This window comes from Mirounga angustirostris, unplaced genomic scaffold, assembly GCF_029215605.1.
Source record: "Mirounga angustirostris isolate CCGP_5_RB_7025 unplaced genomic scaffold, mMirAng1.0.hap1 SCAF_14, whole genome shotgun sequence".
NCBI classification, from domain to species: Eukaryota; Metazoa; Chordata; class Mammalia; order Carnivora; family Phocidae; genus Mirounga; species Mirounga angustirostris.
The window spans coordinates 8,699,661-8,726,915 of NW_026991722.1; the positions used below are offsets into that span (position 1 = coordinate 8,699,661).

General features: G+C 34.3%; 1 protein-coding gene across 7 annotated transcripts in view; it reads right to left on the reverse strand.

Moving 5' to 3' along the window:
- CCDC102B (coiled-coil domain containing 102B) overlaps positions 1–27,255 on the reverse strand; it is a 198,220-nt gene that overhangs the window by 86,079 nt on the left and 84,886 nt on the right. For all 7 annotated transcript variants that reach the window (XR_010407357.1, XM_064578039.1, XM_045886572.2 and 4 more), the window contains 3 exons: positions 17,990–18,602; positions 16,270–16,490; positions 4,271–4,379 (listed from right to left, as the gene is read on the reverse strand). Coding sequence is in view for 6 of the 7 variants with exons in the window: in XM_064578039.1 (XP_064434109.1) it covers positions 4,271–4,379; positions 16,270–16,490; positions 17,990–18,602 (943 nt within the window). In the remaining variant the exon portion in view is untranslated. The remainder of the gene's footprint in view (positions 1–4,270; positions 4,380–16,269; positions 16,491–17,989; positions 18,603–27,255) is intronic.

Genomic DNA, 27,255 nt, shown 5'->3' on the forward strand with positions numbered 1-27,255 from the left:
TGTCATATTGGCAAGGGAAAGAAAAGCAAAAATAAACTGGGACTACATCAGAATAAAAAGCTTCTGCACAGCAAAAGAAACAATCAACAAAACTAAAAGACAACCTCCTGAATGGGAGAATATTGCAAATAACATACCCAATAAAGAGTTACTATTCAAAATAAATAAAGAACTCATACAACTCAACACCAAAAAAAATAATTATAATAATAATCCAATTAAAAATGGTCAGGAAACATGAAAAGACACTTCTCCAAAGAAGACATACAGATGGCCAACGGACATATGAAATAATGCTCATATCACTCATCATCAGGGAAATGCAAATCAAAGCCACAGTGAGATACATCTCACATCTGTCAGAATGGTTAAAATAAAAAAGACAGGAAATAACAAGTGTTGGCAAAGATGTGGAGAAAAGGGAACCCTCGTGTATTGTTGGTGGAAATGTAATTTGGTACAGCCACTGTGGAAAACAGTATGGAGGTTTCCCAAAAAATTAAAAATAAAAATACCATATGATACAATAATTACACTACTGGGTATTTACCCAAAAAATGAAATACTAATTCACAAAGTATATACATCCTTCCATCTATTGCAGCATTACTTACACTCACCAAAATATGGAAGCAACCTAAGTGTCCACTGACATAATCTTTTAAAAAGTGAAGGTATCTTCAACTAAACTTCAAGTAAAAAATAAATAAAAGAAAGAAAAATTTAGAAAAAATCTTATTTCTGAAAAAAATTAAAGGTAATAGTGTAGAATTTTAGCTACATATAATCCTAATTCTAACCTTCTGTTTCCCCAAAATCAGAACGGTGTTTTGAGGTATTTGAGATAAGGCTTTATTGACGGCCCTTAGTGCTGTATATGGCCCCACAAAGCTTGTCTCTGTAAGAATTTAATATAAATATTACAAAAGAACATTGTAAATTATAAATTACTAGAAACAGTTATTATCACAAAAAGATAGAAGATACCTCAATAAAATCCTTAAAAAAATTCCAGTAAGAGTACAAAACTTTCAAAGACAAATTACATTTCATTTTTAAAGTTACATTTCATTTTTCAGTTTGAGACCAATTTTAAAATGTTAGCAGTATTCTCCATATATGGTAAGATATCTTCCATTATGGAAAGAATCAGAGTCATTTATTGTTAAAGCAAAAGTACCATAATTATTTGTAAAAGGCAAAAGATTTACATGATCTGAAGAGAAACCAGAGTATTCATAATTATTTGTAATCAATATTACTTCCATAAATATTCGATTCTCTAGATCATGAGGTTTCATGAAAATAACCATTTCAAAAAATTGGAATTCATACTGTAATTCCAAATCAGTACTTACACATGTGCAAAGGAAAAGCTGAATAAGTATTAAATTTAGCATGGGAACAGCATTTGGAATATCATTTCTACTACTCATTGTCTTGGTTGTGTTTTAAATACGTATTAGATTTTACAGTTAAGTTCTTATATTTACTCTTTGCTAAATGTCAGTGATTTAAGAATGATTTCCCTCTAAAGATGCCAGATTTTCAAATACATTTTTAAAAACCTTGGTCTATTAAGCACATCTGTTTCCATCTCTAAAAATTGCTAATCTTTCTATCAGCAGTTCCTAGCCAGGCATGTATTTGCTTGTAACAGTTTCAGGCATCTAAAACAGAATTACATTTGTATTCAAAATTTTTTTATAGATGAGGAGCTACAGTGAAAGTGAAGGTCATTTATCATAATTTTTGAGGAATGGAGTAAAAAAGAGAATTCACATGAAGTTCCAAAGGATACATCATGACACATTTCCAGATTGTCAATCAACTGAATAGAAACTTTGAATATTTTACACTTATAATTACTCTACAATGCCATCTTAAATGTACCACAAAATTCTTCTTGTTCTAATCTATGATAAAACAAAGTATACATAAAAATTACGTGACAAAGTATTTTTCCTTATTCAGTTTTTAAATATTTTCAAATGTTCCACAATATTTTATAAAATAATTTAAACATATGTGCATATCATATCTCTTCTAAAAAGGCTTTAAAGATTATCACAAATTCCATTTTTAGGGAGTAGAAAGAGATTTTAAAAAGTAATCTCATATAAATAAATCACATAATGTTTTTTCTTTTTCTCTGTTAAAATTAACTTTCCATCATCTACAGTAAAACTTTTTTTATTAATTGTCACTTCCACTCAATGTTCAAATTTGTAGTTCATTGAACTGAAACGTGCTCAAAGTTTAAATAGTTGAACAAATTTTTCACAACAGTGTTGAGGTTTCCCCTGTTTCAAAACCTCTATAATTTTATCAAGTAAAAGGATCACATATGTACTAATACATATTTCTGTATGTGTATCAAATGTAGACCCATTTTACAGTGTAAAATGCTATATTGGTTTTATTTTTTCTCATCTATAAAGCTTTGTTAAAGTAGACATGTTCCCACTTAATGTCCAAAATATCATCTTTGAATATAAAACATTAAACATTTAAAATATACATATCCTTTGTAAACCAACTCAAAACATGCCTTTTTCAAAAACAGTTGCTACATAAATGTTAAATTACTTGGAAAAAAAGCATTAAGAAACTAATGTTGTCAAGTCTGCAGTGCCCACTAGTGGCAAGAAAGAGTAAATGCACATTTATTTTAAATTTAAAACCCATTCTATCTTCAGTATTAGTTTTCCCAATCAAATTTAGAGCCCATTAAATTATAGGGGCAAATACACATACATTCTAAATATATATAATTCTTGTATTCTGAACTGTTTTCCTGTATAACATTAATTTACTGTCCTTGTTCACACTCAGAGACATCATGTTCAGTTAGGTACCTGTGAATATAAATGCTATGAATCCATATATAAATGCATATGTATATGTACACACACATACATTGTGTATACATATATACATATACCGAAAGCTTGAGCTAAAAACAAAACAACTATGACAATCTAACGTGAATCTATAAAGGAGAGGTAAACTTTATGTGGCTTGTTAGCTTTAATTGTTTAATTTAGGCTCATTGAGAAATGTTCTCAAACTAACCATCTGTGGCTCTCACTGAAATGACCTTTTGTTAATATATTTTTAAGCAGGAGATATTTGCTTAATAATATTAGGAAAAGCTCTCCCTCATTTTAAATCTCAGGGGTCCACTGTGTTAACATAGCTGACTATTTCTGAGCCAGTGCATGATCATTACTATACTCCACGGACGTCAGAACGCCTACGTAGGACTCCTAAGTCAGGCTTATGTTGGCAACTAAGGTTCGTCATGTGAGTTCAACAAACGTGATGACTCTAAACTTTACCACTTGCTGGAAACAAACCTGAAGCAACATTAATATGGGATTTCATAAACAAAGAGAAATACTGCTCACCACGTTTTTTAACAACGGATGGAATAGTGCTTTTGATTAAGGCACAATTACATACTTGATTTAGAGACTCACCTTCTTTTAGACAGCTGGTCAGCATACGTATGCTTTGTATGCATGGACATATATATGTGTGTGTGTGTGTGTATACATGTAATATATAACGTATAATACATAGTATATAATTAATGTAATACATATATAAATAAACACAGATATATAGACACCCAACTAAATGTTGACTCATTTGAAGCATTTGGCTTGTCATCATTTTGTCAGGATTTTTCTTTTCTTTGCTCATTATTCTATCCCACATGCTTACCTAGAACAATGCTTTGGTACACACAAGATGTGCAATTAATATTGTTTTAACAATGAAAATTAATAAATCATTGAAATGGGAAAGGTTCGTGACAGAATTTTATTGATGAAAATGCAAAGGAAAAGTATAAAGGCAAGTTGCTGATCCTGAATAATCCATAAAGCCAATATGAAAAGAACCTAGGTGCACTTGAGGTATATTGGTATTTTCATACTGTCACACAAAAGAATAAGATAAAATTGTTTATTATAAGTGCTATGGTATAATGACCTCTTTAGCATTCCCCTCACATGTGCCTGGAATGGATAGTTAATTGTGTAATGTTGATCATTAAAAATATGTGTTATTTAGAACAAGATTTCTTGTGGGTTGAGTTTGACTGAGTTCACATGAACATGTGAGTTAAAATATCCCTCTTGTGAAGGGAATTCAATTTTTTACTTTTCCTCTTGTCTATGGAGCTTTCTGCCTACTAGGTTACACATCTGAACAGAGAAAACTGTCAGTTTCATTTCTTCCTCTACATAGTATGCCTCCATACCTCTTTCAGACTTTTTGGCTTTGATTCTTTCAGTTCTTCATACTTCCATTTCCATACAGACAAAGCTGACTCCAGTCGTTCTATTTCTTTTTCCAAAGATGAGCGCATTCTAAATAAAGAATTAAAAGCAAAATAGACTTACAATTTAAAAATAATTTTAGGAACACATTCAATTTTTGATTTCCTATTTTCCTTATTTTTATACTTGTATATGACCTTTATAATCACAGGAAAACTTTCCTAGCTTATTAAAAGTTACAAATATTGAATAAAACGGTTTAATTTGTTATTCTGTCAATTAGCATTAGAGTAGGTTAAACATATGACTTTGCCAGTATCAAAATATTTGACTTTCTACCTGCTTTCTCCTGTATTATTCATGCACTTCTCTCATTCTCTTACTCATATTGTTTCCCTCCCATATAAGGAAACAATATGAATATGAATATATATGTATTTCTAATTTTAACATGGCTTTTATCCAACCTCATACTGTGACTATATATGAATGAAGAATCCTTTGATATGAAAGAGAATGCCAAGGAGTCTACATAATAATTTAAGAAATCAATCATTTACTGGGGATATAAAAATACTTTTAAAAAAATATTTGCAGTTTTGTTTTAATGAAGCAATTTCACTGGGATCTTTATTTAAAATAATTGAAATTAATTTATCCATTTGTACAAAAAATGACAGAGTTAGGATTGAAATCCAGTCCTTTAATATCTCAATTATTGATTTTTTTTGTATGCCCATATGTCTATCAGAGTGAGTCACTGAAAATAATTGTTTACTTCTGGTTGTAATTAGCATATATCGACCTTTGCAGATGGCCAATCCTCATCTGTGTGGTGCATCAGATTATTGTTAAAAAATGCTCAATCTCTTTTCTCTCTACTTCAATGGGCAGAGCTGCTTTCCCCAATCTTGTTTCTAGGCTTTGACAATGGGATATTAGCAGATATGACAGACCCAGATGTTTGAAAAGAATCTGTGTGGTTGGGCTTCTTCTTCTATGTCTCAGCCATCACTGTGAAAAGAGTTTCCCTGAGGAAATGCTGTCCCCAAATAAAAACATAAAGCAGATCTGAGCCCAACCTTACTATGGAGACAAGCCGAGCTGGCCCACCTTTTTTGTATCCATATGGGCAAAATATATCATTGTTTTAGGCAACTGAATTTTATAGGTTGTGTGTGTGTGTGTTGTTCTGTTGAGTTTTTTTCTGCAGCTAAAGATAACTGACAGAAAATAATACTTAAAAGGGGAATGCTACAGGAAAAACGGTGATAAAACATAAGCAGCTGGAAAAACGGTGATATGTGTTATTTAGTGGTGAAACACATGACAAAATCATCACTTGCAGTGTTTTGGAAAATGGAAAATGCGCCTGACATCACCAATGGAATGCTAGTGGGCATCATGTGGCTGAGCCTTCCAAGTGTTTATGCAACTGGTTTTACCTTCTTGTATTTTGGCCACAGCAATGAGAAGTACATAGCAATGCAGACTCACTGCTCCCAGTGGGAGTGTGAGATACAGGACCATAACCAGTCTTTCCTGCAGAGCCCAGTGTAGATCAATCAGCCTTTAGTTGCCTCAGAGACGCCAGCTGAATAAAGTCTGATTGTTGTATACCACTGAGATTTTGTGGTTGTTGTTAAAACCTTTTTGTAATTATAATTAACCAATACACACACTTGGGTCTATTTTAGTGATAATGTCACTAGAAGGAACTTAGAAACATATTCACACATCTGGAAGATGCACCCAGAATAAAAATTGAATGTCATTTACATATTTATGAGAAATATGAATATTCCAGGTAGCGATACTATGAAAATAATTTAAAGTAGAATTAGGTCATAAATATATTAGTTTAATCCAATCAATGGATAAACAGCTTATTAAAAAGTTATATAATTATATTTGCATGAACCAAGCCACAGAATTGAAGAGAACATGTGAGAATTAGTTAGAGTTTAACCTCAGAAGACTCAGGTTGCAAAAACACCAGCACCATTTATGACTATAATTTTGAATGCTTTATTAACAATAAGTATATTAAAACTAACAAACAAAAGGGCTTGATATAAAAGTCTATGTTCTATGAACACTGTCTATAAATGTCCACAGCTCCAGATTAACAACCTCAGCCCAAAATCCTGATAGATAAGCAGACCCAGCCAGCTAATGACACCCAAGTTACTTACCAAGATATTATTTTTATCCTGAGTGACTATGTTTGGGATTTCAAGAAGAATGGGATTAAGTATAGAAATAATGAACAAATTGCCAAATACTAATATTTGGTGTCACACTTAAACAGAACATGTAAAAATCACTGTACATTAAGATATGTTACATATTTGGCATTTGGATAATTTTAAGGTTTTTGGATGATTAGGCACATTTGAATATTTAAAAGAAATTGCGTATTGACTTAGACTTGTAAATTTAAGTTGCAAAATATAAGAAAATTTCACTAAGTTTAAACTTCATTGGAATGTTTAAGACTCACCATATTTATAATTTTAATTTACTAGAGTTGCATGAAAAGAACATGGGAATCTTTTTTGTCAGGGACTGAAAATTTTTTTTTTTATAAAGATTTTATTTATTTATTTGAGACAGAGAGAATGAGAGAGAGAGAGCACATGAGAGGGGGGAGGGTCAGAGGGAGAAGCAGACTCCCTGCCGAGCAGGGAGCCCGATGCGGGACTCGATCCAGGGACTCCAGGATCATGACCTGAGCCGAAAGCGGTCGCTTAACCAACTGGGCCACCCAGGCGCCCAGGGACTGAAAATTTTAAAAAGGAAAAGGAATATAGCAAATTAATAAAGTGATTTTATTAAAGGATATTAATTAACTACATTTGTGTAATAAGCACAATAAAAATTTATTTGAAAATTTGAGAAAAGTCTACATTTTAAAATTTACAAATTCAAGATCATACATGTTCAGAAATCACTATCAGTTTTTAACATTACACTTTAATAAATCAAATGATAATGTTAGCAAAAAACTCACATTGATATAAAAATGATTTACTATTACTGTAGAATAAATGTTGATTCTCAAAAATGTCATCAAAAAGTACTGAGGTAAATATTCTTTCAAGAATTTTATAAGAGGTTCAAGAAGAACACTTCAACTATATATTAATTAAACTTTTAATCTTAGTTATAGAGAAACATAGATGTATTCTAAAGATATATCTAGATTACACCTAGACTTAGAATAAGTAGTCAAAGCCAGTTCATGAAATAAAAATAATAGAATTTTGCCCAAGTGTATTAAAATAAAATAGATTCCTATTCCTTATTAAAGGCAAATTAGTAATATTTAAAAGAATATTATTTATCTCTTCAAGTATGCATCTTAAATGCAATAACTAATATTTATTAGTTTACTGAAATAAAATTATGTATTTTTATTACAAAAATGGTACAGGTTAGAGAAGTGAAAGGACAGGCAATTCATAAACATGTATTTGGTGGTAATGTGATACTTGTATATTTTTATTTTTAGTATGGTTTCATGAAAAAAAAAATTTGTGACTCTATGCAAGCAAGCACTGAGGACATTGCACACTTAAATTTATGCAGCAGAGGGCACTCCTTAAATTCTTAATTTCTGGCCTAATCAATTTGCTGTATATTTTAGAGGGATTTTCAAAATTGATTAATTATACAGTTAAATTTATAATTGAAATTTAAATTATTATCATATCATTTGAACTACAATAAGGCGAAGGAAAAAAACTAATTTTACTCTAAAGAATAGTGCATATTTTATGCACTTCTTTTAAAAAATAATAAAGTTCAGCAAAAAAGTAGTATTTTTAATATGATGATGTAAACTTTTATAGATCTTATTGCTAAAATATATAACATTTGCAGAACTAAAAGATAAGGTGTGAACCAAAACGATTTTTATGGAAAGATATTATTATATTTCTATGCAATCTTTTGATACTTTGTTAACTGTCATGATCCCATAATAATTGAACATAAAATTTGGAAATATATACAGAAAGGAAAATTAACCAAAATATTTTTCAGGAATGAAAATTTCTGAGACATTAATATTTGGGGATAAAATAATCATTTTTTTTAACTGTTTCACTGTAAAATATCTAATAAGTACTTTCTTTAAGGTCTACTAATATCAAATGCTTTTACCAAACAAAAACAGATTAACTTGTAATAACATCTAGATATCAATTTTTCTATCAGTTCAAACTCTAGAGTTAGTATCAAACTATAAATAATAAAAGATGTTTATGTTTTTAATCAGCAACAGATTTGTCATTTTGTGATTCTACTTGCAAGTAGTTACAATTATATCTTTGAGCATTTTCACCATCTTTCAGCAAATAGCCAAAGCCATATATATTTAATTTAATTAGAAAAGAGGTGAATTTAGGGGCGCCTGGGTGGCTCAGTTGGTTAAGCGACTGCCTTCGGCTCAGGTCATGATCCTGGAGTCCCGGGATCGAGTCCCGCATCGGGCTCCCTGCTCGGCAGGGAGTCTGCTTCTCCCTCTGACCCTCCCCCATCTCGTGCTCTCTCTCTCTGTCTCATTCTCTCTCTCAAATAAATAAATGAAATCTTTAAAAAAAAAAGAAAGAAAAGAAAAGAGGTGAATTTAAAGAATATTATAAAGATCAGAGATGTTCAGAAGGATCAGAGACCAAGGCTCAGAGGCAATCCAGGCAGGGACAAAGGACCACTCTCATGCCACAGAGCTGATCCTATCAAGACCCCACTGCCTATACACTTTCTTGGTATCAATTGTGTGTCTGAGAAGTAAATATTTCAAATTAGCTAATTTAAGTAGTAAACGATATTAATAGCTCAAAGAATCTTTTTGAGGAGATTCTGGGAAGATCCAGAGAAGCAAATGGGAAACCTGAACAGCCGGAAGTACCAAAGATGAGGCCATAGCAATCTTCCCATCAGCATTTCATTGCAGCCACCATTTAGGTACAGACATCACAGCATGACCTTAGTACCACCAACTGCAGACATGGCGGTAGTTTCGCTCAGTCCCAGAGACCACTGCTGCCTCCGGGATCAAGACGTAGCTACTCCCACAGCCTTTCTCCTCACCAGGATGGATTCCGGGTGCTCTCTTCTTCTCGGGGCATTAGGTTCTGCTAAAAAGTCCAGGCGGCTACGTCGGAAGAGCTGTTTCTATGTCAAGTGTCTGCACATCGGCTACAAGAGAAACTCAAGCTGAGACTTACTAGCAACTTTGTAGTCTATGCAGAGAAGCAGACTCCGTCTCCTTAGGTAGGCGATTGCCCAAACGCAAAAGACACTACAGAGTAAAAAACACTTGCGAAAGTACACAAAAAGTGATTTGAGACGGATTAAATATAAGACTGAAACTGTAAAACTTCTAGAAGAAAACTTTTTTTTTTGGATTTGGCACCAAAAGCAAAAATAAGTAAGTGGAAGCACATAAAACCAAAGTGCTTCTGCACAGGAAAAGAAACAATCAACAAAGTGAAAAGGAAACCTATGGAATGGAGAAAATATTTGGAAACCATGTATCTGATAAGGGGTTAATATCCAAAATATAGAAGGAACCCATAAAGCTCAATAGCAAAAACAAAACAAAAACAAAAAAGCCCCCAAACAAACACAAAGAATGAGAAAGAGTAAACAGTTTTCCAAGAAGACATACACATGGCCAAGTATATGAATAGGTGCTTCACATCAGTAATCATCAGGGAAAAGAAAACCAAAACCTCAGTGAGCTATCACCTCACCATTTTAGAATGGCAATTGTCAGGGCGCCTGGGTGGCTCAGTCATTGGGCGTCTGCCTTCGGCTCAGGTCATGGTCCCGGGGTCCTGGGATCGAGCCCCGCATCGGGCTCCCTGCTCCGCGGGAAGCCTGCTTCTCCCTCTCCCACTCCCCCTGCTTGTGTTCCCTCTCTCGCTGTCTCTCTCTCTGTCAAATAAATAAATAAAATCTTTAGAATGGCTATTATCAAAAAGACAAGCAATAGTAAGTGTTGGTAAGAGTGTAGTTAAAATGCCACTGTAAAGGAGAATGTAAATTGGTGCAGCCACTATGGAAAAAGATATGCAAGTTCCTCAAAAAATTAAAAATTAAAAAAATCTAAAAAAAATTAAAAATAGAACTGTCATATGATCTAGCAATCCCACTTCTAGGTATATAGCCCAAGGAAAAGGAAATCAGTATCTCGAAGAGACTTCCATGTTCATTGCAGCATTATTCATAAAAGCCAAGATACAGAAGCAATCTAATTGTCCATCTATAAATGAATAGATACAGAAAATATGAGATGTGTGTGTTGTGTGTTTGTGTGTGTGTGTGTACATATGTAGGACATTACGCCAAGTGAAATAAGCCAGACACAGAATGAAAAATATTGTATCATTTCATTTATATGCACAATCTTAAAAAGTTGAACTTATAGTAACAGAGAGTAGAATGGTGAGCGCCAGGGGCTGGGAAGTGGGGAGAGTTAGGAGACATCAGTCAAAGGGTCCAAACTTTCAGTTATAGAGTGAGTTCTGGGAATCTAATGTACAGCATGATGACTATAGCTAACAATACCATACCGTATACTTGAAATTTGCTAAGGGGATAGATCGTAAGTGGTCTCACCACACACACAAATTATTAATGGTGTTAAGTGAAGGATGTGTTAATTAGCTTGATTGCGGTACTCACTTCACAGTGTATACCAAAACATCACGTGTGTTTGTCAGGATGAGCATGGGTGACATATAGGACTGCTGAATCACTGTATCATACAAGAGCAACTAATGCAATACTGTATGTTAACTAACTGGAATTAAAATAAAAACTTAAAAAAAAACACCCCAAACCCATCACATTGTACAGCGTAAAAATACACAAATTTTATTTCTCAGTTATACTTCAAAAAGCTAGAAAAATATAAAGGAATACAAACCATAAACTACTTTTCTAAAAAGACAGAGGTTTACCACATATCCCATTAGTGATAGTGAATAAATAAGTAGGCCTGTCTCATCTTTAATAATATTACTTTAAATAATATTAACTAGACTTGCATGCCAATTTGTTCATTGTGTTCATTGAAGAATATATATATATTCCCATCAAGATTTTAAGACTCCTTTTATTGAGAAAAAACACACCATTTAATGAAGCAAAGCAAAATAATTGAAGCATGCTACTCTTCTTCTACAGAAAATAAACTAAGAAATACAATTGAGGGGGGAGGATTAAAGCTCTGCTTAAATGACGTGGAACAAACACTTTCTAAGGGACACAGGTGCCATCTGCAGTTTAATTTGAGAACTGGTTCTAAATGGTAAAATATTCTACCTCATCTTTACTTAAGATCTCACATTGCCCAGGTTCCTCCCCCTAAATGTCTAGGTATGCCTCGCTCGGTCAGAGGATCAGATTCCCCTCCTCACCTCACTTTTTCTACCTAGGAAGTCTTTATCTAAGAGATCAAAAATATATAAATCCTCAATACACGAGGAACTTCTAGATACTGGAAAATTATTTTTCATAAAACTGATCAGCACTCAGAATACAAATAATATAATAAAGTTTACTGTTTTGATAAGGAGGTTTTCACCAGTGACAATGGTGGAAAGGATCCCTTGAGTTCTCCTGGCTGAATCCTGTGCTCTAGTCAAGAGAATTTTCCCACGAGCTGGGAACAGAAAAAATTACATTCACATGTTCTCAACTCTGGCCCATCCACATGCTGAGATTCCAGGAGGAAGTTTTAAAAAGTTAGACAGATTTATTGCAACAGTATATATCCTTGGGAAACATTCTCTGGTGATAGAAAAAAGGCTTTGTGATTGCCTCGTCTGGACTGCATGCTGATGCTGACTCCTGGACACATAACACCCATGGGACTGTTTATTAAAGAGAAGAGTGAGGAGACAAAGTGGAATCAGAGGTCTCTTTTCCCCCTTATTTTCTGGCCTGACTATGGTTTATATGTTGAAGTCCCAGTGAATTGGAGAATTTACTTACTACAGGGATTGTTAATTTATTCCCAGGGAGTCAAATTTAATGTGTGTGTGAGTGTCTGAGTGGGAGTGTAGAGATACACATGTGTATCATTAAAACTGGCACCTCGGCGAGTTTACATGTAGGAAGGAACAGCTTCATATGGTTCTACTACATTATGTCAGGGAAGTTAACACTGTGAGTGGGTGTGAGAGAAGTCTATAACTACTAAAAAGTTAAATCCTTCAAGAAATAAAACACAGAGGTTAGAACTTGACTGCGACTGACAGTTCCAAATGAAAATTTTTTTTAAAGATTTTGTTTATTTGACAAAGAGAGAGACACAGCGAGAGAGGGAACACAAGCAGGCAGAGGGAGAGGGAGAAGCAGGCTTCCTGCTGAGCAGGGAGCCCAACGCGGGACTCAATCCCAGGACCCCGGGATCATGACCTGAGCCAAAGGCAGACACTTAACGACTGAGCCCACAGGCAGCCCTGAAATTAATTTTTAATATGGGTACAGGCCTAAAAATTAATTCAATTTTTTCTCCTTCCCACTAATGTCGATTACCTATATTTGGAATTTATATTTGATGGCAGAATAACATATATTTATTATATACACAGGAATATTATTACAACCTATTGTATTATGATTGGATTATCACAATCAATTCATATGGTGAGGTATAGACAAAGCATCTGAAAAAGGGAATTAGTGGTGGGAATAAATTTCAGAGGGACTAATGAGAAATTTCTGGCTAACAGATAAAGAATGGCATATAAAGGGCTTACACTACCTGCGAAAGGTTTGTGGGCATGTTATCATTATTCCAATCCATTTAAACCAGAAAAATTGAAACGATTATATAACATATAATTATATTCATACTTATTTTTCCCATTTTTTTTCTGCCCACTTAAGAGTCTTATAAGTAAAGAGATGGAAAAATAATGATTTTCAGATTTGGGTACCATATTTTAAAGTGTATCAAATATTCCACAATGCTAATAACTGTCTAAGGTGAAGAAATAACAAAAAAATCATACTGAGTACTCACACTAGTGGTCACTTTCCCGGAGATTATTCATGTTTGATCCTCACAAGAATTCAGTGAAAAAGGCAGAAGTGATGCTATATGACTTTGAGTCAAGGTCATTAAAACGCCATATATTTCTCTTTGTACCCTTAAGATGTTTGCTTTCAACCAAGCCACTAAGCTGTGAGGAGTCAAAGTGTCCACAAGGATGGGACACCTGCAGGTATTTGGACTAGGACCCCAAGGGAGAACCAAGCAACTGCCAGATATGCGACTAAGTGAGGTGGCCTCAGATGATTGTGGCCTCCAGCCCTCAAGTCATCTCCAGCCTTGAGCCATCCCAGCTGAAGTCACATGTAGTGAGAGATGAGTTGTCCAAACAAAGCCATGCTCAAGCTTCATGAACAGAATGAATGGTGATTGTTGTTTCAACACTAACCACGGTGTGGGAAGTTTTGTCATAAAACAGTCGATAACTGGAATATAGGTACCACTATCCATATTTTTACAAAGGACACAACAGCACAGTCTTGGCTAACCCAGTATCATGTAGCTGAATATGTCAGAACCAAGGAGCATATCCAGGTCATTTAATCTCAAGTCTAGTGCTCTTTGCTCTATACCACAAATGATCAATGAATAAAGCATGTTTTTCTGCAATCAATAACTCACAAATTGTGAATTGCCCCTTATAAATATTGACACATTTTTTCATTTTTATTGACTTGCTGAAGTCTACTAACGCTGTAAAAATTAGAAAATCCACTGGCTATTCTAGCCATATGCATTAGTGATTATAATTAAGGTGAATCTGCCAGAGATGATGAGAACAAGGCTATAATAAAAGAATGATAGAAACTAAAAACTAACAATCTATAAATTACTCTACAAAATTTAAAAATTGACTTGTTTTGTCATTGTTTCTGGAGATTTCCTCTGATCCTTTCTTATCTTTGTCCCTTTTCATCTCTCCTTAACACTCAAGAGTCCCCTTTAATATTTCTTGCAGGGCTGGTTTAGTGGTCATGAGCTTCTTTAGTTTTTGTCTGGGAAACTCTTTATCTTTCCTTACATTCTGGTGATAGCTTTGCTGGATAGAGTATCTTGGCTGCAGATTCTTCCCATTCAGCACTTTGAATATATCATGCCACTCCCTGCTGGCTTGCCAAGTTTGTTGAGAAGTCTCCAGCTAGCCTTATGGGTTTTCCCTTGTAAGTTAAGGACTTCTTTTGTCTTGCTGCTTTTAATATTTTTTCATCATTATATTTTGCAAATGTAATTACAATATGTCTTGGTGTTGGCCTGCTTTTGTTGATTTTCATGGGAGCTCTCTGTGCCTCCTGGATCTGGATGACTGTTTCCTTCCCCAGATTAGGGAAGTTTTCCACTATTATTTCTTGAAATAAATTTTCTGTTCCATTTTCTTTCTCTTCTTCTTTTGGGACTCCAATAATATGAATATTACTACATTTGATAGAGTCACTGATTCCCTAAGTCTATTCTCATGTTGTATAATTCTTCTTTCTCTCTCTTGTTCAGCCTCATTATTTTCCATTATTTTGTCTTCTAGGTCACTAAATCATTCCCCTGCTTCTGCCAGCCTGTTGTTCATTGCATCATGCCTGTTTCCAATCTCGTTTATTGCATTCTTCATCTCTGATTCTTAATTCTTTTATCTCTGTTGTAAGGGTCCAAACGGCAATAAATACATATCTATCAATAACAACTTTCAATGTAAATGGAATAAATGCTCCAATCAAAAGAGACAGGGTGTCAGAATAGATTAAAAAAACAAACCCATCTATATGCTGCCTATAAGAGACTCATTTTAGACCTAAAGACACATGCAGATTGAAAGTGACGGGATAGAGAAATATTTATCATGCAAATGGATGTCAAAAGAAAGTCAGAGTAGCAATACTTATATTGGGCAAACTAGAATTTTTCTGTTCTTGTATTGTTTTTGTCCTGCATTGGTATCAGGGTAGTAATGGCCTCATGGAATGATTTTGAATATATTTCCTCTACTCCTAGGGGAATTATTTGTAAGATTTGTGAGATTTTGATAAAATTGTCATTAATTTCTTTTTTTTTTTTTAATTTTTGGTAGAATTCACCAATGAAACCATGTGGTCTTTGGCTTTTCTGTGTTGGGAGATTTTTGATTCCTAATTCAACTTTCATTCTTGTTATTGGTCTAAGAAGATTTCCTACTTCATGGATTCAAGATTCATGATTCAATATTGGTAACTTGTGCATTTTTAGGAATTATCTGGGTTATTTTTCTAAGTTTGCTTATGGTAACATTTTATCACATTCTATATTTCTGTGGTTATCTGTTGTATTATTTTCTTCTCCATTTCTTTTTGGTTTTTGAATCTTCTCTCTTTTTTCTTAGTTAAAGCATTGCCAATTTTGTTTATTTTATTTTTTTAAAAAAAATTGGTCACTACTTTTCAATGTTATGTTATTATTTATTCTGGTCTCTATTTTATTTAATTCTGATTTTTCTTTGTTAGTTTCTTCCTCTACTAAATTTCAGCTAAGTTCCTTCCTTTTTCTAGTTCCTTGTGGTGTAACATTGTTTATTTGAACTTTTTTTCTTAAAACAGAATTTATAGCATAAATTTCATTCTAACATCTGCTTTTGCTGCATCCCACAGATTTTAGAATATTGTGTTTTCTTTTTCTTATGTGTTGAGACATATTTTGATTTGCTGTTGGATTTCCTATTTGGCCCACTGCCTTTGCAGTAGTGTGTGATTTAATATTTACATATTAAATATTTGATATTTTAAAAAATTCAAAAAATGAATATAAATCAAACTCATTTTTTTAAATATTAGTACTTAATGATTAATCATGGGTCAATTATCAAATGGCCTGTTTGTTAGACTTAACTTAAATAAGTTTGAAAATCAGACTTGGTTAAAGGAGACAATGATTAACACTTACTCTCTTTCTTTCCATAAAATTTTTTGGAACTCATCCAGATGAACCTGCAAAGCTGTAATTTCAGGCACTTCACTCTCCAAAGGCAGGGTCATTGCCTGCAGTCTTAATGCAGATTTCAGTGTACAGCTGTCAGAACCACTATTCTTGAATGAATCAGGAGAGTTAAGATTGAGTTTCATCTCCTCATTTAATCTTAACTGGTCAATAATCAAAACTTCTTCCTGAAAAGAAAAAAAAAAATAAAACAACTATTGTTAATTTTTAAATCCAGTGCAGAAAAATCATGAAGAAAACATATTTTTGGAAGGAAATAAATGTTATGATTCAGCATCAAATTCCTATTTTCATTTCTTTATCAGTCTGTAAGAGGTATATGACTGAACTTTAACTTGCATTCCTCAAGATTTTTTTTTTCTTCTATGTCCTACATTATAGTGAAATACATTTCAGTCTTTGAAAATTTTTAATTTACAATGGAATCTAGGTTATATCGACGATAAATCCCATACATCATAGAAAGACTTAAAATTTTTTGGGCGCCTGGGTGGCTCAGTTGGTTAAGCGACTGCCTTCGGCTCAGGTCATGATCCCAGGGTCCTGGGATCGAGTCCCACATCGGGCTCCTGGCTCAGCGGGAAGCCTGCTTCTCCCTCTCCCACTCCCCCTGCTTGTGTTCCTGCTCTTGCTGTCTCTGTCTCTGTCAAATAAATAAATAAAAAAAAAAATCTTTAAAAAAAAAAAAAAAAGAAAGACTTAAAATTTTAGATGGAATTATAGAGGAGCAAGATATGCTATAAACTTTTAGAGGTGGAATTAAATAGAAAGGAGTAACAATAATAACTGATATTATTTAAAGAGATAAAATGAATTCCCAAAGTTTCTGAAAGTATGTTCCATGGGTTGTTAACAGTATTTACCAGGTTAAAAAAAATGGATAAATAATATTATGAACTGCTATATAAAATAAAGTTTTTAAAAAGTTTATTTTGTGCAGAATTCTCAAAAACTTCAAGATTCCAATAATACCAAGAAATTTCAAGAGTGGATAATGTGAAGCATTCCATAAAGGTATTTGCTGATGGTACCCATTTTATAGGAATTAATTGTGAGGCCAAAGTCCCAAACCTTGGGAAATGTTTAAACTACTATAAGAATAATTTATTATTATTGTCATAATTAGGGTAAATGGAGAGAAATCTCTCTAAATAATTTATTTTCACATAAAAAATGCTGAGTTACTTTTTCTTAAAACTATTACTAAGATCAATAATATGGGCTACTGAATTGTGTCTTACCCTGCCCCCAGTACCTTAGAATGACACTGTGTTTGGTGTAAGGTCTTTAAAGAGGTCATCAAGTTAAAATGAGGTCATGATGGTGGGCCTAGAGATGGTTTCTCTACAAGGAAATTTGGAGATAAACACAGAGAAAAGATGACGTGAAGGCAGGGTGAAGATGACCATTTCTAGGCCAAGGAGAGGTCTCCAAAGAAACCAAACCTGCCAATACCTTGATCTCACCCTTCTGGCCTCTAGAACTATGAGAAAATAAGTTTCTGTTGCTGAAGCCATCCACTCTGTGGTACCTAGTTATGGCAGCCCAAGCAAACATATGTAGTCACCACTGGGTTTGTCATTTTCCCCTTCCTCCCCAATGCTGTATATACGGCATTCAAATATGATCAGAATCTCTGGATTCTTCTGCCGAGTTCTTTTCTTACCTTACTATCTGTGTTGTCCTTTGTAGAAAATTCTCTTCTCACCAGACATTCTCTGATAGACTTACATGTTTGTGAACCAATTTGAAACTGGTCTCCTGGTGCAGAGGGCACTTCTATGAAACTAGGATGCTTCAGGTCCTGGGTGGTTTCTAACACCTTTTGATGTGGCAAACTTTGTTTCTTTTTCAATGCACTCAATTCTTTCATTGTCATCTCTAATTTTATTCTGAGCTGTCTTCCCTCCTCCCTGGCGCTGTTCCTTTCGGCCCGAACTTTGCTCCACTTTTCTCTCCAATTGGCAGTGCAGTCTGACCACCACCGCATGGTCTTCTCCATCTGGGCAGCTCTGGCCTTGACTTCCTCAAGTTCCCGCAGGCGAAGCTCTTCACAAATATTCCACTCATTGGTGTTGCATGAGTGCACACAGACGTTGTGAGTGGCATGTAATTGCCACCCCTGAAGTGGCAAACAGGAATGACAAGTGTCCCTGGGGGGGGAAGCAGGTGCTACCATGTCACAAGGTGGTTTTATTGATGACTGCGGCATCTGGAAGATTTGTGTTTCCTCAATTAACTGATGGATGGAATCTAAATTCATATTTATCTTTTCAGGTCTAAGAAAAGACAGAGAACATAATTAACATTTGAGTTTTCCTTGCAATTATAACAGCAAGACCTACATTTGAAAAACAAGGTTAATGAAAACAATGTGTCTTTAAATATTGCATATTTTCCTTTCCACTGTAACTAAAAGTATGGAAGAACTTATGTATTTGTAATTATCCTCAAAAAAACAGAAATTGATATTACATTTTGCCAAATGAATACAAATAAAAATATAAAGATGCAACTGGGAATAGCATATGACATGTAACAAATCCAATTCTTTTCAGGTAATATTTACTATAATACATATTGTCCATTAACTACTCAGTGATCCTCTTTTCCCTGCTAACTCAAGCACAACCTGTTTAAGTGGAAGGCAGAATCTACTGATCTCTGGGAGCATAAGCCCCTATTCTAATCCCAGGGGCTAAATCCTAATTGGTCTAACTCTTCCACGATGGCCTCCACTTCACTGACCATTCACTAGTCTCAAGTCAGCAGAGTAACTGGTTCTGGCTGAGATTTCAGGGGAAATCTGCTGGGAAAGTTTCCAAACTGAAAAACATGAAAAAAACCACAAGATGAGAACGTCTTTTCTTCTGCTTTCTTCCTGCCTAAACCAAGACATGATTCTGGAAGAAGGCAAGTGTAACAGCCACCGTATATTTAAAATGGTGGAACAGAAAGAGGAAAAGAGCCTGATTTAATGACTGAGTTGTGGCATGAAATCTAGAATGCATACCTCTGGTTTTCTTGCCATGTGAGAATGATTACCTAACTTTATTTAAGGTGTGGTTGTTGAGTTTTCTGTCACTTGCAGTCAAAATGACATCAGACTGATACATGAAGTATTTTCATCCCATGGTTAATATTATGATAAATTTAGGAAAATTTTTATGAATAAGACATGGTGTTTGTCTTAAAAATTTTGTAGTTCAGTGGATGAGACAAGCACATAAAAATTAAAAATACATATTCACACTGTAAAATACATTTATTTATTCCATCAATCTTTTTTAGTACATATTATGTGTCAAGTCAGTGCTAAGTTGCTAAGGTATGTAGGAGGAACTGTAAGGAGCACTGCTCAAGAAGTGATGAACTGTCTCCTAGAAACGAAAAGGCTTCCTGGCATAGATAACTCTGAGGAGTCTTAGCAATTTCAAAGCTTTGTAAAGGAATTACAAGCCACTTTCCATATAAATAACAAAGACTAATTGGTAAAAGCAGACCTACTTATCAGTATGTATACCCATTACTTTATTCAACATAGCTATATCGATGACAGCAAGTAGACCCTTTTCTTTAAAATAAACACTTAAAACATGCAGGTTAATCTGCACATTAATAAAGCTCTGTGATTTTATAAGATTACCCATTTTTATTATCAAATAAGATTTATTGGTATAAATAGCACTTAACGTACATGACATTAATTCCTCTCATTTTTTATTTGCTTTTATACAGTTACAGATCATAAATTGTCTCCTTACAAACCATCCATTTAATTAACTGAAGGGGTTTCATTATACTAACAACTTAAAAAATGAGTGTTTTTCTCTTTTTAAGATTTATTTATTTATTTATTTTAGAGAGAAGGAGAACACAAATAGGGGGAGGGGCAGAAGAAGAGAGAGAGAGAATTCTCAAGCAGACTGCCCTCTGGGCACAGAGCTTGGTACGGGGCTTGATCCCAGGACCCTGAGATCATGACCTGAGTCAAAATCAAAGAGTCGGCTGCTTAACCAACTGAGCCACCCAGGCGCCCCCAGAATAATTCTTTATATGCTAACTTACAAAGTAAGTCTTTACTGAAAAAAAAAAAAATTAAATGTATATCACTTTCGAGTTGTAAGAAAAAACACATTTTAACAAGTGTTCTGTAGAGGTGCCAAACCAATTCACTCCTTTTTATAACACTTATAATAATGTAGATTCATGGTTGTAATTATTTTTGTTAGCATTGGTACATGTCCAAGCGCATTTGAATTAGTGCTGATTTGGAGCAATTGTTCCCTACATTTACTGCAATTCAGAGGGCAATGATAACATAGCTGGCCAAATTTCTAGGACTATTAGTAAACCAAGACAAATATTATAAAGTAAATAAGGAACTCTTAGAAGCACACCATGTATTTTATGTATATGTTCACATATAATTATACCTATATATGTGTGTGTATATATATATGTATATATTCATTATTCACTATTTAATGATATTTCTGATATTTCCTTTGGCTGGAATTCCAAAATAAAAACAGAAAACTTATTTTATCATATTAAATTTAAATTTATCCTTGCCATTTTCAAAATAAATCAGTATCATAAAATCATAATGTCTTTAAAAATGTTTCATTAACTTTTATTTCACTATTGTTTTGAAGACTCTATAATTGGATTCTGGTATGTGGAGACCTTGCCTACCAATTAACTATGGATTTTTTCACATCTGACTAAACAAAATTGAGTTGGGTTTAATCATTCAGTCCTTGAACTTGAATAGTTTTTCCTGTTCTAAAGTGTTTCCCAAGCAAGTGTAAATGGGTTCCTCATGTCTTATTTCAATGACTGTGAAAGTATTTGTCCCTGGTTATAGCACAAAGCCTTTGATCCATGAGAAAATATTTTAATGCTATTGACTCTTTGGTTTCTTACTCTGAATTCTGCATTGTCCTTACCACAAAAAGGAGGGAGGGGGCACAAGGAAACTCTTGAAGGTGGTGGATATATTTATTACTTTGATTGTGGTGATGGGCTCACAGGTGCATGTCTACGCTCTAACTCATCAAATTATATACATTAAATATGTGCAATACTTTGTATCTACTACACTTCAATAAAGCATTAAAATGTTCATACAATCAGGCTACCCTGATGACTGCAAGTATTTTTAATGTCATACATAACCAAATAAATGAAATATGGTGGGTCTACTCTATAAATACTACTACTAAACATTATTTTTCATGAAAGAGAAGTTTAATGTATAAGACATTGAGTTCCAGATTATATTGATTCAAGCTCTGATTCTGTCACTTCCCACATAGATGGATCTTGGACAAATTACATAAATTGCCTTTGACTCATTATCCTTATCTGTAAGGGAAGACAGAAATATCATTGTACTTCAGTTAGTTCTTGTGACCATTAAATGGAAAAATGCCATAGACTGGCTGGCCCAGGCTGTCTCTTAGGCAAGGTGACAGTTTTCTTCAGTGATATATAAGTCACTAATATATCACTTTGGACTACTGTATCATTTTTCTTCAGTTTCTTTTCTCTCTTTTAAAAGAGAGATGGTATACTTAAAAAAAAACAAGGATAGCAACAGATAAATGAGATTTACCAAAAAGCTCTTCATTTCATGTAATAAAGGTATAATCAATTTCTATATCATATTCATATTATTCAGTGAAATAGTCAGTGCTACTATTATTATCTCCATCCTAGAAGAAACCAAGCTTAGGGATCTAACATAACCAGCCCAAGTCATACACTTAGAAGGGGCCGACCCAGTTTGGGAAATAAGGAAATCTGAATCCAGAGCCACTGCCTCCCCGTATCAAAAGCCTACAACTTCAAAATACCTATACACACAATAGCAAAATCATCTTTTAGGTTATTTCAGAAATATATTTGGCAGATTTCCATTTGGGCTATGTTTATGCTCCAATATCTCCCACTAAATCACACCACAATTAGTTAAGTGATCCTGATATTGTGCTTTGAGTGAATTTCATCTCATCATAGCCTAAACGAACTGCAAATTTGGGGCTTGTAAATCCCCACAGCCTCCTCTCTATCATCCTGCTTCCATGCCCCTTGCTTCGGTCACCCTGATGTGCCCATTCCCTGCACAAAACTCCCCTCAACTTTCTCCTTTGAGCGATCAGATTGCTAAGCAAGAGACTTTCCCCTCTCTCCTCATGCTCACCTCCCCTTGGTTTCTCATCCTTCAGGTTATCAGTTAGTGGGACCTATGCTTGACTCTTTCCATCCCTTACAGGCCTGACATCTGAGCAGAAAGTTTACGTTGGGCTTCTTCCGTGATACTGAATAAAACAGACATGGACTCTGCCATCCGGGGACCTTGTTAATAACCAAAAGCAATAAATCAAACTAAGACTCACAAAGTTTAACTCTCTTCGAAAGAAATAAACAGTATTGTGATTCAACACATACCTATATACGTAAAGAAGTCTCTCTGAAGTGACAGATGTCTGATGTATTATCTGAAGAATGAGGTGGACCAGAAATAAAAGCATTTTTGGCAGAAGTTATACTACCAGGGCAGAATCAAATAGGGTCCAAAGGGATTTTTGTTTTTATTGTTTATACTTATTGCTTTCCATTAACCTATAGGAAATGAATTCTAAATGAAACCCTTCTTGGATTTTTTTTTTCCCTAAGAAGCAAAGGATCGCTAATGCACACACAATAATGTTAATAAAAGCCATAAGCAAAGAGTAAATAGATTAATACAGATTTAAAACATAGTGCTAAGGAACAGTTGTTACTTTAGATATGATGCCATACACTCTGATCAAACGTGAAAAAGAAAAATCAGTTTTTAATATTCAGAAAAGTAAAACATCATACTGTATTTTAAAGTGTGGCCCATCAAACATGCACATGTGATTAGTATAATAAAAATGTGTATACTGTATGGGTCTAAAGCAGAAAAAAAATATATTCTTAGGAAAGTTTTGCAAGAGAACACTAAATAGGAAATATAAGACTCCAGTTGTAACAGGAAGGTAAGTGAACAATTACAGCAAACGGCAAGATCACACCACTGCAGGAAAGCTCAGGTTCTGCCCATGAGTAAGTATTATATTTAAAAAAAAAATCCATACACTATGGCAAATTACACAAGCAGTTATAGTCTATATTTGCCCTGAATGTGAGATTTTGGAACCATATTGAGCCAGGAAATACTTGCACAAAAAGGCAAGTAAATAATATAAAATAAATTTGTATGTTATTTACAGTTTGGATACTGTTTTTGTTTTTCAAAAGCCTCGTAGTAAAAGCATAAATGAAAACTTTTTAAAACACATATATTTATGTTTCCTATCAGTCATTATCAAATTATAAATTGCATTATCTGATCAATTAGAAATTAACTTTATTTTAAAGAATTAGCATGGAATTCATATAATAAGCCCCACCCTTTTCTTAGCTGACTCTTCCCTGCTTCCTAAGTCTTTAACCTCTTACTCTTCCCCAGTGTTGTGGAAGCCATGTGTGATGCTTCTTTAGTCTAGGTTTTCAGTAAAAAATTATTTGAGAAAAATAATATATTCCTTAGATAATGCTCAATGGTAAAAAAATTAACTCCATTTCTTTAAAAAAATCTATTTCAGGGCGCCTGGGTGGCTCAGTCGGTTAAGTGTTTGCCTTCGGCTCAGGTCATAATCCCGGTGTCCTGGGATGGAGCCCCGCATCGGGCTCCCTGCTCAGCAGGAGGCCTGCTTCTCCCTCTCCCACCACCCCGCTTGTGTTCCCTCTCTCGCTGTGTCTCTCTCTGTCAAATAAATAAACAAAATCTTAAAAAAAAAAAAAGAATTAAAAAAAATCTATTTCAGAATAATTTCTCCACATCATATCTTGATGTCATTACTACCATTCCCAGACAATAACAATGTCTTCTATGCTTTAAGAAGAAAACAAAAACAAAAACAAAGCCCATAAAAAAAAAAAAAACCCCAAAACATTTAAAATAAAAACCTTAGAAGGTCAGACATAGAAAGTGATCAGTTTTACTTCTTTGGAATATGCATAGAGGAATAAAGATCCAAAAATCCACAATCCATTTCCATTTTATAAAATGCCAATGTATCACTTGTAATGAAGCTTGGAAAATGAAAATTTCTTTTTTCTGGCAGGCTGATCATCTTGAAGTTCTTATAATGCTTTGCCTGCCAATTACCAATTTAGGTTCAGATCATTTAGAATTTCTTGGAGGATATAACATAATTTAACTATTCTTATGTAAACTTAGGGTATCAATCAGGTTTGGGCAAGTTCTGTTTTAAAATATTCCTGAAATGTCTCACCAGTGAACAAATATTGCGACATAAAGATATTTTATCTAAGATTTGAGTTTATAGCTTAAATATGTTTCTTCTAACAATATATACAAAACCTATGTTACTTATTACCTATTTGCATGGAAGCCTGACACTTGTTGAATTCCTTGGCATTTCCTAATATTTATGTTTAAATTTCAAGGTTTCAGTAAACAAAACCACAAATGATCCCAATTTTCTCATGCAATCTAATCCAACTTAATACCGCCAAATAAATAAACCAAAATATCTGTTGAGAACTATGCCAAAAATGAAGTTAGTATTAGCTGTGGAACTATAAAGCCCTGCTGAATCTGATTTTCATATAAGAATAATCTTGCTACTATTTCCAGGTGGCTAACAGTCAGAGTGCACGTTTTATTGGAAAGAGCACTGAAAAAATGTGGTCATGTCGAAGATCCTACAGTTGGACAGGTGACCCTGAATCTGGAATATGCATCACTATGTAAATATCATTTTGTATAATTTCATAAAAATTAAAGAATGTAGAGGACAATGTAACTATGCCCATAAATATTAGTTAAAAAATAAAAATAAAATCCCGAAGAGCAAAAAGCCAATAACTCAAAATTATGATTGTTATTAATTTATAATGTGAAAGTGAATTACCCGATAAAATAATTCCTATCACAGTTTCACAACAAACCAGGTACTGCTAAAGAAGAGGGGTTATGCTTTCCATTTTTTGTTATTTAAAAGCTATTTGTTAAAATTATAGATTTTCTTTAATATCGGATCCATCAACATTTTCCAATATTTATGTCCATTTCAGGGTTTGAAACCAACTATTCCAGTTTTCCTCTGCATTTCCTAAGCAAAACTCCTACATCATTTACCCCATTCACACTTGTTCCTGAAGAATGTATGAGGCTAACTCAGAAATTCTTCATAGATCTGGTTACACTTTGCCCTGAGCAAGAGAAAGCCCTTTCCTGTCAATATGATTCAGTAATATTTTCTCACACCCATTTGACGGAATGTGTGTAGCTGCCAACTACTCTGTTCGCTGACTGGAAAGTTTTCACAGGCTTAATAACGAAGTTTGGAGAATTTAGTCCAAATGATTGTCACGTTTACTTTTGAAATGCAGTTATAAAAATTTTTAATTAAAAAAACTATTCTTAAAGTCTGTTTCATTTCCCCAATTGTACATTCTTTATATTAATAAACCAAATTGGCTAAAATGTATCCCACATCTAAAAGCTAAGAGAAATAACTGGAATCAGAAGCAGAAATGTTATAATGTATGTGAGCCATACCTATGCAAAATATTTCCAAATACTTTGCTTCATTCACTCTTACTTCTTACTAAAGCAAAGCAACAGTCACATAAAAGCATGCAAGATATTATTTGGTAAGCATTATTTCTTATGTATGATCTGGAATTTAATTTTCAGGGTAAAGAGCTATGACCATATTGGTGGCAGAGATTAAAATTCATCCTTTGAATTATAAATCAGATCAAAGAAGTCTTTAAAAAGCTCAACTCCCCCAAATCACAAGATTACTGATTCATCAAAAGTTATAGAGAACATCTAGAAGAGATGGGGCAAGGTAAATTTTTTTTCTGGACAAGATGAGATTTTAGAAACCCACACTCCAGAGTTCAAGAGGCAACTTGGAAGCCCTCAGATTTGTAGCTACTCCCTGTCAAGGGCTACTGAGGGCCTAGTATCCAAAATATTTGCCAGAGTAATCTTCAGAAGTTTCAAATATACTACCCAAGAAGTTGTGTAGTATTGTCGTCCTTGTCTTTTTTTTTTTTTAAGATTTTATTTATATATTTGGGGGGGGGGGGAGAGCATGCGCAGGAGCGGGGGGTGGGGTGGTGAGGGCAGAGGCAGAGAGAGAAGCAGACTCCCTGCTGAGCAGAGAGCCAGATGCAATGCAGGGCTGGATTCCAGGACCTGAGCTGAAGGCAGCCCCTTAACCAACTGAGCTACCCAGGTGCCCTGTCATCCTTGTCTTGATGGTCAAGTAAAGCAATGTTTTAAATATAGAAGTTAGTATTTGTTTATTCAGTATAATCATTGGACAGTGCCATGATAAAACACATATAACCCAAACTAAGGAGCAACAGACAATTCTGCAAAGAGTTAACTAACATAGTAAAGGTGTTAGATTAGTTTCCTATTGCTGCTGTAGCAAATTACCCAAACTTAATGGCCTAAAGCAACACAACTTTATTATCTTACACTTTTGAAGTTCAGATGCCCAAAATAAATCTCATTGGGCTAAAATCAAAGTGTGGGCAGGGCTGGTTTCTTCTAGAGACTCTAAGGGGAGGATCATTTTCTGGCCCTTTTCAGCTCCTAGAGGCCCCTTACATTCCTTGGCTCATGGCCGCTTCATCAGACCACTCCAACTCTTTATACCCATCATCATATCCCCTACTGCCAATGCTGATTTTCCTCTCTTCTCCTATAAGGACCTTTGCAATTATATTGAGCCCATCCAGATAATGCAGGATAATCTCCCCAGCTCAAAATGCTTACCTTAACCACACCTGTAAAATCTCTTTTACCATGAGGTAACACATTACAGGCTCCAGATATTAAGATGTGGG